Source organism: Nylanderia fulva, unplaced genomic scaffold (genome assembly GCF_048542155.1).
Source record: "Nylanderia fulva isolate GAGA-0341 unplaced genomic scaffold, ASM4854215v1 Scaffold20, whole genome shotgun sequence".
Classification (NCBI taxonomy): domain Eukaryota; kingdom Metazoa; phylum Arthropoda; class Insecta; order Hymenoptera; family Formicidae; genus Nylanderia; species Nylanderia fulva.
Window position 1 is genome coordinate 370,592 of NW_028190264.1, and position 18,292 is coordinate 388,883.

The following is an 18,292-nucleotide window of genomic DNA, read 5'->3' on the forward strand; positions in this document are numbered from 1 at the left end:
ATAATAAAATTTATATAATGAACATTTAAAATGAATAATAATAATGATATAAATAAAAATAAATATTAATTTTTCTTTTTGCGAGAAAAAAAGCGAAAGAAATGAAAATAAAAAACAAAAATAAATGAATATTTAATGAATAAATATTTAAATGCGGAGAGAAATTAACTTTAAAATATTTTTATATACATATTAGGAATAAATAAAATTAACACAAAACATTATTGTTATACAAAGTATAATCCATGAAATTATAATTATGGAATAACGACATGTATTTACGGTATTAATAATTTAAAGAAAAAATGCTTTTAAAAAAATATATTTATATATTTCTTTTAAAATTTATATTTCTTGGTTATAATATTTTTATCTTGCAAATGTATAAATTTTTTATCAAATTTAATTATTCTTAATATGTATGTATAATTAAATACAGAGTTATGTAAGAAAGTGCAAAAATTTGTGGCATTAAAGCGAAATATATTTCTCGTATGCTAATACTTGCAATAATTTGTCTTTGTACGTTGGATCTAAAATTTCGTCCAGCTTTCTTTCGAGTGTCGGCACGTTGTTTCTGTAATTACGCACAATATCTTCAAACGATGATAATACCGAGAAATCAGTGTCTAAGCGATAATTTATCCATTTCACAGCATCAGGTGGTAACGCAATATCAATGGAATATCGTTGCATTATCAATTTCGTCAAGTCGAAGCATAATTCTGATATCTTCACAGATTCGAAAACGTCGTAATTCCTACATTTGTTGAACACCTAATTCAAACATACAAATTGTTTATATATATATATTCTATCGATCGAATTTATAACTAGCAATTATAATTAGTAATATATATTTGCTCTCACATCTGTTTCGTCCATTTCGTAATCTGCATCCCCTAATAACGAAATGCTCCAACAGAACAGAGCGCTAATCGCTATTTCGGGACATTTATTAGCGACTATTTCATTAAACTTTTGGAAAAATATCGACAAAGTATTCTCCATGCACTGCAATGTGTTGCCTGGCTCAATTTTGCTAATTAATATGATTGCCTCGTGTCGAATGTCCGCATTATCGTCGATTAATAATTGCAACAGCATCGTCCACCAATTTAATGTGGGATCTGTAAACTCATTATCTCTTATTTACATTCTTATATTACATAAATTTATAATTATAATGATGTGCAAACTTACGACAATGTTCCGAATTGATATTGTCCTTATTAAAAAGATCATACAATATATCAAAAATCGATGACCTAAGGTCTTCACTTAATGAACCAATCCAATCACTATCACAGACTTTTCTATAGATATCCTCTTCATATTCCATCCTAAGCTCTTCATTCTTAAAATAAAAATATAAATAAATAAATAAATAAATAAATAAATATATATATATATATATTGCAAAAATGCCACAAAAACATAAAAGTAAAAATAAAAAAATATAAAACAATCTGCAAAAAAATTAAGGGATATAAAAATGAGCAACAATAAAAAATCAACAAACCTTCAACTCGTGAATTAATGTCACCATACATTTGCCTAGCAATCTTAAGTAACAAATACGTTGAGAATAAATATTATTCGCATCATGTGAATGCATTTTTCTCAATACTAAATTACAAATTTCTTGCTTATGGCCAATATCACACTCATTTAGGCAATTATACAAGAAATCGAAGACTGCATCTTGCAATTTAGGATTATATTTATATAAATCTTGAGTAAAATTGGCAACTGCGTCAATAGTATAAGTATTCAGTATGTTTCTTTGCTGACAAGATTCTTTCTTGAGTACTTTGAAAACAGTGGTCCATGCGATGGTTTGTATCTCTGCCTCTGGTACGATCAAAAGCTGCGAATATATGTTGAATGCTTCACTTTGTCCATTGCATATTGTTTGTAAGAAATTCGAATGTTTTTCAACGCAGAGTATAAATTTGATTACAGATATTTTATACATTTGTTCGCCAGGTCTTTGTATTAATAGATTCTTTTCAATTAAATGTTGCCGCAATCTATGGAATATAGCCTCCATTTTGCAGCTTTCAATTCTAAAAATATATGAACAATTGTATTAAATAGGTTCATTTCAAGTATTATAGATATCACGAAATAGTTATCTTACACATTTTGATCTAAATTGTATAATTCATGAAGAATATCGATGTATACAGTAGCTATTGGAAAACAACCAAATCCACTGGTTTTTTTCTCCAATCCTTTTAATATCCAATCTGTTGAGTTTAAAAAATCTGTAACATCAGATTTCAACAACTCAACAAATGGCAATCTTGTTAAGATTTCTAATATCTACAAATTGAATATCAGAAATTAATATTTTAATAATTAGTTAAAATCTAATTATTCAATTATTATATGCTTGCCTGTAATAAATAACCATGTATTAAATTTGCCGAAATCTGAGTATCTCGCACTGTACATAAAGTTAAAAGCAATTTTTTCACAAAAATGTGAGCTGTGTTCTCCGTTAAAAATGGCACCAGTGCTCTAGCTGCAAGTTCACGTGTTTTATGCACAGGGCTTTTAGCGCATTGCGATATAAAATTAACAAATTCATTTATAACCATCTAGAAATACATTTGCTATTATATTTATTCATCTCAAATAAATAGCAAAATAATTGGATTTTTTTATAAATACCTTCCAAACAACATCCCTTCCATCAAAGTGATAATTAATATACAACCGTGACAATAACAATAAAATTGCTTGTATGTTCGATTTTATCATGATATCCTTAATCGATACGAAAATATCTAGTTCCCTCAGAATAAAAGGCAGGAGCTGAGGATATCTTTCGAAAAATATTCTCCCTGTCATTTTGTTATCTGTCGTCAAATTAATGTGATCCTTGGTCCTTTGAACGCCAAAAATTCGAATTATAAGCGCGCTGAACAGTAATGTAGCCGCATTACGTTCCTGTAATAGAATTATTTTCATTGTGAATCAATTATTTATATTAATATTTTTCAAAATAATTAGCCATTACTTACCGCCCATGTTTTACTATCATAATTTCTGAATGCCACCATCAAACCATCAGCAATATAATTCTTGACCATATCTCCGAGTTGAGAATGTTTAAATAAAGCTCTAAGAATGTTCATAGAATGAGTTTTTATCTCAGTTACATTAAAATTAGCTTCCTTATAATTGTCCTCATTTCTATTTTCTATTATAGAATGCTCATATTTAGAAAATATTGTATTTTCATGCATTATGCACTTTACTTTTCGCCAACTAATTGTATTTTCGAGCGTCGAAAATTGTAATAAAATTTTCATAATTGAATCAAATGTAGGCACATTTGAATTATCATGAGTTTTTGATTCTGATGATAACACTGCCTATTTTAAAATAAATTGGTTTTAGCATCATCTTATAAATCTTGTATAATATTTCATCTTTTATTTTTGTCCAAACCTGTATCATAAATGGTACTCCAGCACTTCTTCTTGTTGCACATAATTTTGAATACCCTGGCATTAATCCTGTAATACCTATTAAGATATCGTACAACCAATGTATAGGAAGTGTATTTAAAGTCGTGTTTGTTAATCGCCATAGCCGTGTGCATACTTGATAAAAACCGACATACGCCTGTTCAAATGCACCTCTGTGCTTTGTTTCGCATAATAATGAAACCAGATGTTTCATTATATGCTCGACCTATTAATATAACACTATATTAGTCTTGTTTAGTTATAAAAATATGCATTCATATAAATATATGTATATCTTACTTGTTGCTTCGTTAATAATCCATTTACAGATTCATCAGTTTGTATCGATGCCTTGCTAACAAGTAGCCCAAACAACTGACTGACTTCTTTAACAGTACGCCAAGAACACAATAATACCATTTGCGGTGTTATAGTTTCTTTCTCAGGAAATGATGTATCATCATTAAAGTTTAATAGTTTCAAGTCCATAGGCAAATGTCCTTCCGGTGAAGAATTATTTACTATTACAGAAACAGTATGATTTAATTCAAAGCACAATAATATGATATTAGCTATGGTATTTCGCCATAAATTGTCTGTTCCTGCATCTCTATAAAAAAAAAAAACAAATATAATATCAAATTTGTAAAAAAGAAAAAATTCGTAATACAGCACATTTTTTCTTAATTACCTTAAATCACAATCAGAAAGCAAACTTCTCATACAAAATAAATATCCATACAAAGAGCATTTAACAATTGCCATCCCCATGTTCTGTTTTGCTACAGTTAATGCTTCCTGAAAAAATAAAAGCATTAAGCATTTATTTATACTATAAATTTATGACAAATTAATAATAAATTTATTAATTATAAATTTTTAACATGTTAAAAGAAATGTCATGTTTTATATATACATACATGCAATTTTGTATACAACAGCAGCACCAATCGCAATGTTATTGCCTCTGTAATGTTGTCTTCTACATTGCAATAATCGCAAAGTATATTTTTGATGACAGGAGATAACTGGATCACTTTTAACATATATGCAGCTGTAACACTGTCTATGGGTCGTATGCTGCTACCTAATTCAAGCGCAACTTTAATTATTAATTGAACCTCAGATTCCAAATCTAAGGACAATAACACTGGATCCATAAGTTTTAATATTTGATATGCCATTTCCTTATTTGGCTCATATGTATCCAACAATAAACATTGAAATATCGTTTTGGCTTGCTCCTTACTCCATTTTATATCTTTGAATTCATTACAAAGTGTCTGTTGCGCAAGTAAAAGTATTTGCAAGCTGGATCGTCTACGACTGTATGTTGCATCTGGATACAAATTCTTCACGCAAACTTCACACAAGCTTACAACAAATATAGTGTAACCTACTATATTTTGTTCAATTTGCTCAGACATTTTGTAAGATAAAGCCAAAGTATTTTCATATGTGTCGGTAAGATTATTTTGTTCTTTAAGACGATTTCTCATGTTTTCTTCTTGAGTCAGGTGTCTCTGCATGACAGCCAAACTGTCTTTCAATCGCTTCAAAGCCTAGAAAACAATTATAAATTTAATTTACACAAGATTCTGATAAAAATAAAAGACAATGCCAAAATATATCTAGTACCTTCTTGACTAAGGGTACATATTCCATCTTCTCGCACATATTATACTTTAGAAATAATAGGATTATATTAAGTTCCATGCGGGTAAAATATAACGTGCTTTTCTTTGATTCCACTAAAAGTGCCAACGTCTCCAATCTGCACTATAACAAACCAAAGTGAGAAAATTTATTACTTGATTGTCTTTTCGAATTTTAATAAAATTTTAAATAAAATAAAAAATTATTTTATTTATTAATTATTTTTTTTTTTTATTAAAGCAAGTATCAGTTCCAGATAAATTGTTACCTTTTCGCTGTAATTCCTGACGCATGTTTCTAAAACACTGTATTCCAAAGTATTTCGCCATTTGACAGCTTGCTGCGCTAATTTCTCATCAGTGTCCAACTCGCCCTTTTGTTTCAATATTCTCAAGTCATTTAATAAAGTACAAAGTTCCTCCTCGTTCATATTTTTTAATTCTTGCATCGTTTAAATCCCTAATAAGCGAAAATGTTTTTTTAGGTTGGAAGGAAAGATGATGTTTACATTCATCTCTGATGCATTCATGCTTACAATTTAATATATATATGTATACACGTTTTTATCACTGATATTCGCTAATTTCGAATTATTAATCAATAAAATTAATTAATTATTCAAATAATATAAATGTCTGTTTAATTGTAACAAATTTAAACTTGTTACTTATTTCGATACCCTGAAAAAATGCATAAACATTAAAAAGTATATTATGCAAATTCTTGATTATTGAATATCAGAATTATTGTTGCAAAAGATAATTAAATAAAAAGTCGAATTTTTATCTCTAGCACATATTTTATTATTTTGATATTATTTTTAACATTTCGAAATTAAAAATAAAAATTGGAGTAATGTAATAAAATATACTCTACTTTGACGATTTCATATATTTATCAGGGTATTTTAAGCGTTTTATTTATATCTACAATAAATAAAATATCCTTTTTATGTTAATTATATATTTGTCTTTTGTTGCTTTATTCTCTTTAAAGTCTAAATATTTATTTGGATATAATAATAATTAATATTGAGAAGAAGAGCTTTATTCTTTTCGATTTTGCTGAAATGTCATAATAATAATTATGTGTAAAATACGAATTTAAAAATTAAAATTGTCGCTTTTTTTTATTATATTTATAATCAAAATTTTAAATATATATATTTGCAAAAAAACATGTGCGTGGATTCATAAATGACGCCATTACGTCATCAAAAGAAACTAGAGATGCGTTCAAAAATCTGTCCGTCAGAGTGCAAAATCTGCTCGGCCAATCAGAGACCGAGGCTCCTTTCGTCCTGATTGGTCGATCAGCGCGTCACCCCAGATGGATACATTTTGGAACACTAACTAGAACGGTGCTGCCCTCACGAAGGTGCACTTTCGAATAGTTCGCAGTCAACAGTCGCGTATTCGTCGTCGGTCCGCGAAAGCACGAATATAAATATTAATTACCGTCGTTAATTAGCCGCATGTCGTGAATTATCAGATCGCGCCGCGTCTATATCGACATCGCAATCGCGATCGCGGCGAGAGATTGATCGGATGTCTCGTCGCGAGCTCGCTCGGAGCGTTCAGTCCGCCGCGAAGGTCACGTGACGACGCGGCCGCGTGACGTCACAGCTCGCCCGAGTCCCAAAGTTATTGCGCACGAAGTTTCCGCGGGGACGATTGCGAGAATTTTCGGGCGCCTTCGACGCGAAATTTCTTCAGGTTTTTTGACGTTGCCGAGTAAATTCTAAGTGGCCGATTGCGCGTTTCCGGTGACACTTCCGCGTCGTCCTGTCAAAGTATCGCTACGCAGCGAATAGGCTCGTGATTTGTGTAAAGATCGTTGGTCGATACCGGCAACAATCGTGCCGCCATATTGCCTTCGCTGTTTTTCTCCGCGTTTCTTCGTCGTCGAAAATTCGGGTGTCGCGAACGAAAAAAAGTGACGCGAGTGCTAGTGTTTGCAAGTGTAAGTGCCTCTGAGGAGGAGGCCCGGGGTGGCATCGTGCAACGCCGGAGCAATCATCATGGTAAATAATTTGTCATTTTTTTATTACACTTATTTATTTCTTCATTTCTTCTTTTTCTTTATTTTTTCTTTATTTTTCTTATTTTTTTTTGTTTTTTTTTTATTTATCAAATTTTAGTTCAAGTATGCTTATATATTTGCATATTTTTTGTGCATTATTTAGTAATATAGAATATTATATATGCATTTATATAATATTTGTTTCTTTATTTTTACATAAAGGATCTCAAGAAGGAATGGAGGAAAAAGAGAGGAAGAAAGGAAGCTCGAGGTAGCATCAACGAAGCAACTCTAGGGTGAGTATTGTGATTTATATGTAAATTTGTATAAATTGTAGACTTATTAATTCAATTTATTTATTTGAACAATTTGAATATAAGAGAGATTCAGAAAGAAAGACTTATATAATAAGTTGTATAATATAAAAATTGTTATTTGAAAGTATTATATATGTAATTAGAGAGAATTGTAATATTAAATAATTAGAATACAAAATTATTTGACATTTATATATCTGCTTATTATACGTATTGAATATTTGATGCGTAAAGTAGTAATTTTTTAAAATATTAAATATATTGCGCATTGTTATAATTTGAATTTTATATTTGTGTGTTACAGACAACGTAGCTACAAAATCAACAATTTCATTATTGCATCAGTGTTGGTGAGTCGGTGATAATCTTTTAATATTGAGGTAACGGATTTATAATAGATTGTATAATATATTGTAGATGGATCCGTTTACCTTAAAGTGGATGAGTTAGAACAAATTAGATTACTTTTCATGAATATTTTCAATATGCATCTGCTCCAAGAGTAAATTAAAACATAAATTAAAAGAGAATTTTTATAGAAAGCAATATTTTGTCAGGTAGTACAATTTATTTTAATTTACTTAGTAATAAATTCTTTCAATATGCATCTTTCAATATCCAATCCAAGAGTAAATTGAAACATAAATTAAAAGAGAATTATAAAAGCAGTATTTATTAAGTTTCATTTTCATTTATTTATTGAAGAATACGCTTATTTTAATTTTAATTATAATAATTACATGTCTAATAATTACATGTTTAATAATTGCATGTATTTTGATTATAATATATAATGATAATAAATAATTGTTATATCGATCATATTCTGATTTGTTATGGTTCATCCATTTGTGTACTAAAATTTGTTGAAAAAAATCTACAAAAATACATGATATTGTAATTTCGACAAAATCGGAGAGGCCTGGAGTTCTTCTTCAGTATATATATTATCTTGATTTGGCATTGAGCGCAGTTAAAACAAATAGACGTAATTACAGCGTGAAATATGCGATTAACTCGTTGCTTCGATCGTCTCGACACCTCGAGCAATATTGCGGTTCGATAGATTTCGAATCGCTTCACGGAACGCATTCCAATTAGTCTCGGCGAATTTTACGCTTTGTTTTTGCCCTCCTTCCCTACAAAAATGATATTTTTGATTCGCCACATCTTACGTCCGATTTAATAAAGAAGCGCGAGAGAAAGAAATCTTCCGCACTTTCTCATTGTCCGCTACATTGATATTTAATGTTTGTTTGCCGCTAAAAAAATGTATCTCGTAAATATTAAAGCATTTACTGTCTAATGCACACTATGTGCATAAATCACGCACTGTGTGTAGCTCTGATATGCTACGGCGTAGTCTGTACTCGCATTTATTCTGTCGACAGGCTTATCTTGGCGGCATATGTTACACACATATCTCCACTTCTATATACCTCCGGACGAATGGCTGTCGCTAAATTTAAAAAGCATACCTTACAATCTTTTGTTGATTTACATACGCCGCATGACGGTCCGTCGTTAACTTGAAATTTTACTTACCAAATATTTTCAGAGTTCCAAAATCTATTTGCTTCGCAAGGCATCAATAAATAAATAAGTCAATTAATAAATAATAAATAATATATAATAAATTAATATAATAATAATAATTAATAATAAATTATTATTATTAATAATAATAATAATAATTAATAATCAATTAATTAATAAACAAAAATATAATGCATACAGCTATATTATACAGGGTGTGTATACTCTCGGGAAAAACCTGAAATTCTCAGGGAATTTTTTTCTACCTTGAAAAATCCTGGAATACTCGTGGAATTTATTTCGAACTCGGGAAATTATTTAAAAAATTGCCCCTTTGATTTTATTTTTAAATACTCAACCTTAATTTAAAGAATATAAAATTTATTAAGTTATATAAAATAGTATATAAAATAATATAAGTATATAAAATATATTGAATGTATTTTATTATAAAATATTATATTATATTAAAAAAATATTTTATTTATGTTAAAAAATTATGTATGACAAAAATAAACTTAATTTAAAATTGTATTTAAATTTTTTTTAAATAATTTAATTTTACTTGGAATTTTGAACAAAAGTACACCTGAAAAATCATGGAATTTATTTATAAGATTTGAGAATACACACCTTTGTTATATTATATTATATGAAAAATATCATTTTTAAGAAAATGTGAAAAATTGATATTCATGAAAAATTAGGAATTATAAAAAATAAATATTGTAATATTATGATAATAATATTCAATTAATAACAAGATAACAAATTATTGATTTAAGATTTTTATCTTTAATATTACAATATATATTTTTTTATAATTACTAATACTTAGCAACGCAAAAATAAAAATTTTTTTAAGCTCTTTTGAGCTGCATTTAATATTTCAAAAAATTAATACGTTGTTCATTTTAAATAAATAGAATCATATATCGTAAAATTAATTATATATATATATATATATATATATATATATATATATATAAATTTTTCGATAATGATATTAATATTTATTTATAATTACAATTAAACATATTGTTTGCACATTTTGCTTATTAATTTGTATACAGCATGATACTTATTATTTACAATAATTTACTTTTCAGTAAATAATTTATAACTAACATGAATAAATTTAGTATTATTTTTTAATATTTATGGTAAACTTATTATTTTTTAATATTATTTTTCAAACAAGTTCTCTCTTTTATATTTTATTAAATAGCAAAACTTGTGAGAAAAACCGTTGAATATATTTTTTCCTCTTTTTATTAGTCTTTTGGAAAGTCTTTCGAATATCGTTAAATAGTCGTACTTATTTATATTTACATGATGCAACTTTTGCTTTATGAACTTAATTCGCGAAACGGATTTTCCTGCATTATTTAGAAGATTGCAATTTCGCTTTAACAATCTTCATTACAAAACAATTTCAAAGAACATCAGTTTCATGGTGCACTCTGACATTATTAGGTCAACCCACCCTAGTACGATTGCAATTATTATTTTGCAATCTTTTGCCTCTCGTAATAAATTTGCACAGAGAATTCTTTTTATGAATATTTACAATGTCAAAGATCGAATAAAAATGAAAACGAGTATTATTTAAACACAACATGATTAATTTAAGATTCCGTAAACCCATTGTGATTATTTTTTAAGATATCTTTATAAATGCTTCAGCCGCGTTTTGTATAATTTAGATGTTCTTTTCATAGTTTTGCACGGATAATACAATCTGTGTAAAATATACATATATTATACCAAGAGATCTATCTGTCAAGATATTTGACTGTTTTTACTTGAAATTATTTATGTCAAATAATTATTTTAAAAAATCAAATTGCGAAAAATATTAATTTTTATAAAAACTAAGATTATAAAAAATCTATCATATATATATACATTTTATAAAATTAGATTCGATTATTTGATAGATAGTTTATTTCTTAAAAGCGCATGAAAAATTCAAGTATAAAATATTTTGCAAGTCTCGTGTTTGATTTAAAAAAATCAAATTGCGAAAAAAATTAATTTTTATAAAAACTGTACAAGATTTTATAAAAATTGTATAAGATTATAAAAAAATTATCATACATTTTATAAAATTAGATTTGATTATTTGACAGATAGTTTACTTCTTAAAAACGCATGAAAAATTCAAGTATAAAATATTTCGCACATCTCGTGTTTCATTTGAAAGAATCAAATTGTGAAAAAAATTAATTTTTATAAAACTGTAAGATTAAAAAAATTATCATACATCTTATAAAATTAGATTCGATTTTTTAACAGATAGTTTACTTCTAAAAAGCGCATGAAAAATTTAAGTATAAAATATTTCGCATATCTCATGTTTGATTTAAAAAAATCAAATTGCGAAAAAAATTAACTTTTATAAAAACTGTACAAGATTTTATAAAAACTGTATAAGATTATAAAAAATTTATCATACATTTTATAAAATTAGATTTGATTATTTGACAGATAGTTTACTTCTTAAAAACGCATGAAAAATTCAAGTATAAAATATTTTACAAGTCTCGTGTATTTTTCTGAAGTAATTACACTACATGGTAGTGTCTCATTTTTTCCTTCTTCTTAAAGACGAGGTCAAGCACAGGTATAATGTCTTCGTTAATGTACGAACTGCGGGAAGAGATGGATCTTTGGAAATTACGTGAGAGCTGTTTGTGTTTCGTTATTTTAATTGCGCGTCATCCTGGGAAGAATCCCAGAACATTTCCGACTATTCTCCAAAGTTTCTTCCTTCTAAGTATCTAACCGAAAATGCGGTCACGCGGTTACCTGAGAGCCACATAAATTGCGTAATTAATTGTCATTTAAATTAGCCACAATTTATTTTACATATAAGTTTCACTTTCAAATATAATTACAAATTTATTTCGCTTCTCGAGATCGAAAGTTTCTTCAAATCAGATATGAAGATATATAGTTGAGTTATGGATAACATTTAAAGAAAAGATATATAATCGAATATTTATTTTCTTAAAAAAATTGAGAAACTATATGGATTGTGTCTATAAACGTAAAGATTTAATTCAAGCTTTGTATAACCATTTAATACAATTTTATTTTTTTTAGCTACATTTTCTATGTACTGTTATCTCTTTTTTGTTTCTTAAAATGTGAGCATATTAAGTGCACATTTTAAGTGCACAAAGCACGAGAAGATTTACATAAAGATGTAAAGAAAAAGAACAAAGAACGAAGAAAAGAATATTATTACATACTTACTTCTATTATATTTACACTGAAAAAGAAATTGTTAACTTGACTAAACCTTTCAACTAAATTATTATTTTGTTAATTGAACATATATTAGTATAAGTCAAAATAACGTTTTATAGATTTAATAAGTTGTATTTAATTTAAATATTTTTAATAATATTTAAATATTTTAAATATGTTCAATTAACAAAATAATATATTTAGTTAAAAAGTTCAGTCAAGTCGACAATTTTTTTTTTCAGTGTATGTATATAAAATACATCTATATACAATATAAAAATTATACGTTAAAATATACATTTTAGATTTAATATGTTGTATTTAATTTAAATATTTTTAATTATAATTAAATATTTGAAATATGTTCAATTAACAAAATATTTAGTATCAAGTTGACAATTTTTTTCAGTGTATGTATATATAAAATACATTTATCTATAAAAATGACATACATAAAATTACGTAAGCAAATTACGTACATAAAACCAAATAAAAATATTACTTGCATTTCATATTTATTTACGTCAGGAAAATAGAAAATGAAACGAAATAATACAAATGAATGGTCACATTGAGCGCACAAAACCATCCATTGAACCATCCGCTTTAATATATACCTTTAATTTGCGAGAGATTACTTCTGGCTTTCAGAATTTATTAATAAGATTTTAATAAAATAGCGCACAATTCTTTGAAAAATGGCTTGCACTGCGCGAGTATTCTTGATAATAAGTAATCCTATACTTGCCCGGGGATATATATAACTATATGCATACGGAATTCTTGGATCGACCGCGAATCTCTTTCGCGCGAGGGTGGCTTTCTGACGAACAAGTTTGCGGAATTTTCTTCTCATTTACGTCAGTTCAGCGACGCAACGCGTTTTGTGACTCTCAATTTCCGGCGAAACTATTCGACAAGCTCGCACCGCGAGTGAAATACTTTCGTAACTGCAGAATACAAAACAACTCTAGAATTGAATTCGGAAACAGATTTTAAATTGAGACTTCTGTTAGGAAATCTTCCTTCGAGCATAGTTGAAAAATTTGTGGAAAAACAGATATCACGTGTCCCAAACAGGAATTTTTGTGTTAATTTAACAATTTAACATATAATATGGATATATGTTAAATGGAGAACTGTGTTAATATTTTAATACAAAATAAATGCAAACTTTCAAGTATTTTAAAATAAACTTTGTGTAAAATTAACAGAGTTTTAATGTGTAAAAATGAACTGAAAGTATGTCAGTTTAGATTTTATCATTCCTACTTATAAAATTAAAAAGTCAACATTTTTTCCTGTAAATTTTAACAGATAAATCTTGTTGACGTAGTAAAACAAAACATTTATTGAGTATAATTAAAAATAGATGCATGTTGTGTTATTTTTCAGTTTTAACAATTTAATATTTCAGTTCAATTAACACAACAGCAATATGTTAAATTAATGCATGAATGTGTTAAATATTCAACACAAAAATTATAACTGGGACCGTTTTTAACAAAAGAAACCATCGAAGAGTATCTTTACCTTTTATTTGTATATCTTGTTATAGATACAGATATACAGCGTGTCCCATAGAAAATTGCTGTCATTTTTAATGCATGCAGTTATTGAGAAAACAAAAATTTTTAATGGATATAAATAAAATGTTTGTATACCAGTTTAATTTATTAATAAAAAATAATGAGAAAAGTGTTAATAATCACATAAACTAATGATAAATATTTTCAACAGTGCCAGATTTAATAGCAGCTATTAAAAGGATCGTCAACATTAAAAATGACATGTCAGAAAAAGTTTTTACGAGTTTTCGTAAAAGAACAGAATTTTGTGCAAATTTAAATGGTGCGCACTTTGAAAATATTTATTATTAGCTTACATAAGTATGCGATTATTAGCACTTTTTTCATTATTTTTTTTCCATAAACATTTTATTTATATTCATTAGAAACTGTAGACTTTCCGCTTTCAACACAATTTTTGTTCCTTCAATAACTTCATACATTAAAAAATGACAGCTGATTAGTTTCAACAATTTTCTATGGGACACCCTCAAAAACAGTTTATTTGTAGACTCGTGTTTATTAAGACTTTTCGACTTGTTTTTAGGCATACTAAATCCCCTTAAAATATTTTACCCTTTTTTTAACACTCTGTATAAATATTTTTATATGTTCAATTAAGAAAATATTATTTAGTTAATTGAAAGGTTTAGTCAAGTTAACAAATTTGATTTTTCATAATATATTATTTATAACTTAAATATTTTTATATGATTGATTAACAAAATAATATTTGGTTGAAAGGTTTAATCAAGTTGACTAATTTTTTTTAGTGTACATAATTTCGTAATTTTTTATAAATTAGAAAATCATCCTCACAGTTCGTGTTAATTATACATATATTAATATTTAATATTTTTCAACTAAATTACCATTTTGTTAATCTTATATATTAATATTTAAGTCAAATATGCGTTTTGTTAGATTTAATATATTATTTATAATTTAAATATTTTTATATACGATCGAAAATAATATTTGGTTGAAATTACTAACTCAATTTAGATAAAAAGAATCATTAACTTACCCAACCCTGATTCCACACAATAATTTTATTTTTGCTTTGAGATACATACAAGAAATGAGTCGCAATTTTGTTCTCTTCAATGTGATTTTCTTCCTTTCTTATACTTCCCCATTGTTTTTTCAGTCGCGTGAATTCTCGAGGGATGTATTTATCGTGTATGAGTAAGAGACAATGTGTGTCCCGTCACATGCACAATGTCTTCAATTCCATGCTTCGTTTCTCATTTCACCGTAGGACGTTTGTACTGTACCAGGAGAATTCTCTCTCTCTCTTTCCCTCAAATCACTTGAGCGGAACATGATGTCTCGCGCGGAGAATCGTCTGATGCTGGTAAATAACCGAGGTAACTGCTAATTCGATTTACTGGCCAACCTCCTTTGCGTCTATCCCTCCCTGTCAGATTCAATTAGCAAGGAGTTACGGGGCTTCGCAGGGGCAATCGACTAGTCTCTACAATTAAATTCCACACGCCACTATGTCAATTATCGTTTCGAATTCGGAAGCAGGAAGATGCTTCTTCCGACCCGCCGAATAAACAATATTCGAATTCCCGCGCGCGGGATTAATCCTCGGCAAAACACGTCCAGAAGCATCAATGAACGTCTTAATCCTATTCGCAAGTATATGTGCAAAAAAAAATTTTTTGGATTTATTTTAGTGGAAAAAAATTTGTAGTAAAATTTTAGTAAAAAAATTTTTTAGATCCTTTTTAGTGGAAACTTACGATCCGAGTCCTTTTTTATTTAGGGTGTCTATAGCGGTCAGGGAAATCTGGAAAACCGGGTATTGTCAGGGAATTTTAGAAATCTGGAATTTATTGCCAGGAAATTTTACTATTTATCTGGATTTTTTCAAATTACTCTACATCTGTTTTTAATAATTTAAAATTTTTTATTAAATAAATATAACTTTTCCTTCACTCTCAGTATGCTAATTTTCTGTGTTGTTAAGAATCGATTTATCTACACTGAAAGAAAATTTAGTTAGTTCTTATAAGTATTTATTTCGATACTGTCAAATAAATTATTTATTTAAGCCTAATAATATTTATTTGATATAAAAAAATCCTTTTCAAAACAGATAAATATTTAAAAAAAGGTTTTTTAAAAAATAAATATATAATAAATAAATAAATAAAATAAATAAAATAAATAAATAAAAATAAATAAATAAATAAAATAAATATTTATTTGTTTATTTGGCAGTATTGAATTAAATATATTAATTTAGTCATTTTCTTTTCAGTGTAGGGACTGATTAATCAGAAATTGCTTCTTTCCGATTCAAAAATATTAAAAATTTCATTGGAATTGCACGCAAAATTTACGAATTAATTAATTAATCAATTATGCAACCACACGTATTTCGTTGCTCTCGAATTTATGACCAATTAATTATTTTCTCTCGGTTTATTTATTCATTATGATACAAAAAAGTCAACTAGTTTTCTAACTGCGTTACTATATGATTAATTTATAATATCGATAGAATATTTCAGCTAGCGAGTCGTCGAGCAATAAATAAGCGACAAAGAGCCTCTCTTTTATGACATGTTTTATGGTGATAAGCGTATCGCATTGTTACAATCGTGTTGAGCAAACTTTAGTATCATTTGTCATTTTTCTGACCCACTTTGACGTGTTTCACTCAAATGTCGCTGGATAATATTTATGCGCACAAAATGAAAATAATAAATTAACACAAGTAAAATATAAAATTGATATGCGGAATTTTCACTTAGAATTTACCTTGAAAATCATGTAATTAAGGGGTAATAATGGACTACCAAATTTTAATATCTACCACAATAAGATATAAAAAATATGATCAATTAACACATTTTTTTTCTAGTGTACATAATATATTCTCTACGTTGAAAAAAAATTTGTATACTTGACTAAATTATACTAGACTAGAGAATATATTTAATTTATAGTTATATTTAATTTAAATATTTTTAGTTATATTTAAATATACATGTTAAATATGTTTAGTTAACAAAATAATATTCACAATATTTGTCAGTTAAAAGGTTTAGTCAAGTTAACAAATTTTTTTTTCCAGTGTACATAATATATTTTCTATACTGAAAAAAAATTGGTAAACTTGACTAAATCTTTTAAATAATTACTACTTTGTTAATTGAACATATATTAATATTTAAATCAAAATATATATATTGTTAGATTTAATGTTATGTATATATTTAATTAAAATATTTTTGATTATATTTAATTATCTTAAATATGTTCAGTTAACAAAATAATATTTAGTTAAAAGGTTTAGTCAAGTTAACAAATTTTTTTCCAGTGTACATAATATATTTTCTACACTGAAAAAAAATTGGTAAACTTGACTAAATCTTTTAAATAATTACTACTTTGTTAATTGAACATATATTAATATTTAAACCAAAATATATACAGCTTGTTAAATTTAATGTTATATTTAATTCAAATATTTTTAATTATATTTAAATATCTTAAATATGTTCAGTTAACAAAATAATATTCAGTTAAAAGGTTTAGTCAAGTTAACAAATTTTTTTTCCAGTGTACATAATATATTTTCTACACTGAAAAAAAATTGGTAAACTTGACTAAATCTTTTAAATAATTACTACTTTGTTAATTGAACATATATTAATATTTAAACCAAAATATATACAGCTTATTAAATTTAATGTTATATTTAATTCAAATATTTTTAATTATATTTAAATATCTTAAATATGTTCAGCTAACAAAGTAATATTCAGTGAAAAGATTAAAATTTGGTTCAGTGCATATATGGTAAATCCTTGAGCTCTCCTGAGTGAGCTGCGCATAGGTAGAAACCGTAGGTCGAGATAAAGATCGATAGGAATAACACAGCTATATCGCGCTCTACGTATCGTTGATGCACTTGTTCTCCGGAATTCCGGGCTCTCTAATTTAAAATAACGAGACACGAGGATCTATTGCCGCGTGTCGTCTTCAGTGTTCGCCGAGCGTTAAAATTTTCGCACAGAAACGAGGAAGTTCCCGCAATAGGGCACAGACATATGTATAACGGGCGTCTCATTAAGAGAGCGGTACTTTCCCTTTTATAGCAATACTATATACCATATGCGATGCCAAGTTATGCTAAGCTATGCCGAATATACACCAAGAAATTCCCCTCTTTTTTTTCCGGTCGATTGTTCGGCTTGATTTTCATGCATTATTAAAATACATTTAGAATCGCAAGAAAGTTTTTAATCCATGCGAGAGCGCGAATTAACATATTACAAAAATACGTTCGATTAATTTTATTATGTACATATTCATAGCTTTTATTGCGGTAAATATAAATCAGAGAATTTTGGAAAAATTCTTATGTACACTAAAAAAAATTGTTAACTCGATTAAATCTTTCAACCAAATATTATTTTCGATCATATAAAAATAT

At 27.3% G+C, this 18,292-nt stretch overlaps 2 protein-coding genes and 1 long non-coding RNA gene across 4 annotated transcripts in view; 1 reads left to right on the forward strand and 2 right to left on the reverse strand.

Moving 5' to 3' along the window:
* Positions 1-462: 462 nt before the first annotated feature.
* On the reverse strand, positions 463-5,672 carry THADA (Thyroid adenoma-associated protein homolog). 2 transcript variants are annotated; one of them, XM_029319952.2, is made up of 14 exons: positions 5,407-5,672; positions 5,121-5,261; positions 4,403-5,044; positions 4,174-4,280; positions 3,783-4,092; positions 3,463-3,708; positions 3,033-3,386; positions 2,680-2,958; positions 2,403-2,606; positions 2,144-2,328; positions 1,523-2,069; positions 1,204-1,357; positions 871-1,130; positions 463-777 (listed from the first exon to the last, which is right to left on the reverse strand). In XM_029319952.2, exons 1-14 carry the CDS (start codon positions 5,584-5,586, stop codon positions 472-474), a joined length of 3,915 nt encoding a protein of 1,304 aa, XP_029175785.2. In that variant the 5' UTR covers positions 5,587-5,672; the 3' UTR covers positions 463-471. The 2 variants fall into 2 exon arrangements, with proteins under 2 accessions (XP_029175785.2, XP_029175786.2); XM_029319953.2 differs by having other exon boundaries at positions 5,121-5,256; positions 5,407-5,466.
* A 986-nt stretch (positions 5,673-6,658) lies between these two features.
* The window catches only part of LOC114944082 (uncharacterized), a 118,620-nt gene continuing 106,986 nt past the window's right edge, over positions 6,659-18,292 (forward strand). Inside the window, exons 1-3 of the mRNA XM_085482281.1 lie at positions 6,659-7,161; positions 7,383-7,456; positions 7,782-7,827. The gene's annotated coding sequence lies outside the window, so the exon portion shown is untranslated. The remainder of the gene's footprint in view (positions 7,162-7,382; positions 7,457-7,781; positions 7,828-18,292) is intronic.
* LOC114944087 (uncharacterized) lies at positions 8,200-9,086 on the reverse strand. The gene is made up of 3 exons (XR_003822112.2): positions 9,023-9,086; positions 8,777-8,936; positions 8,200-8,616 (listed from the first exon to the last, which is right to left on the reverse strand). It is a non-coding gene; the product is annotated as an uncharacterized LOC114944087 (long non-coding RNA).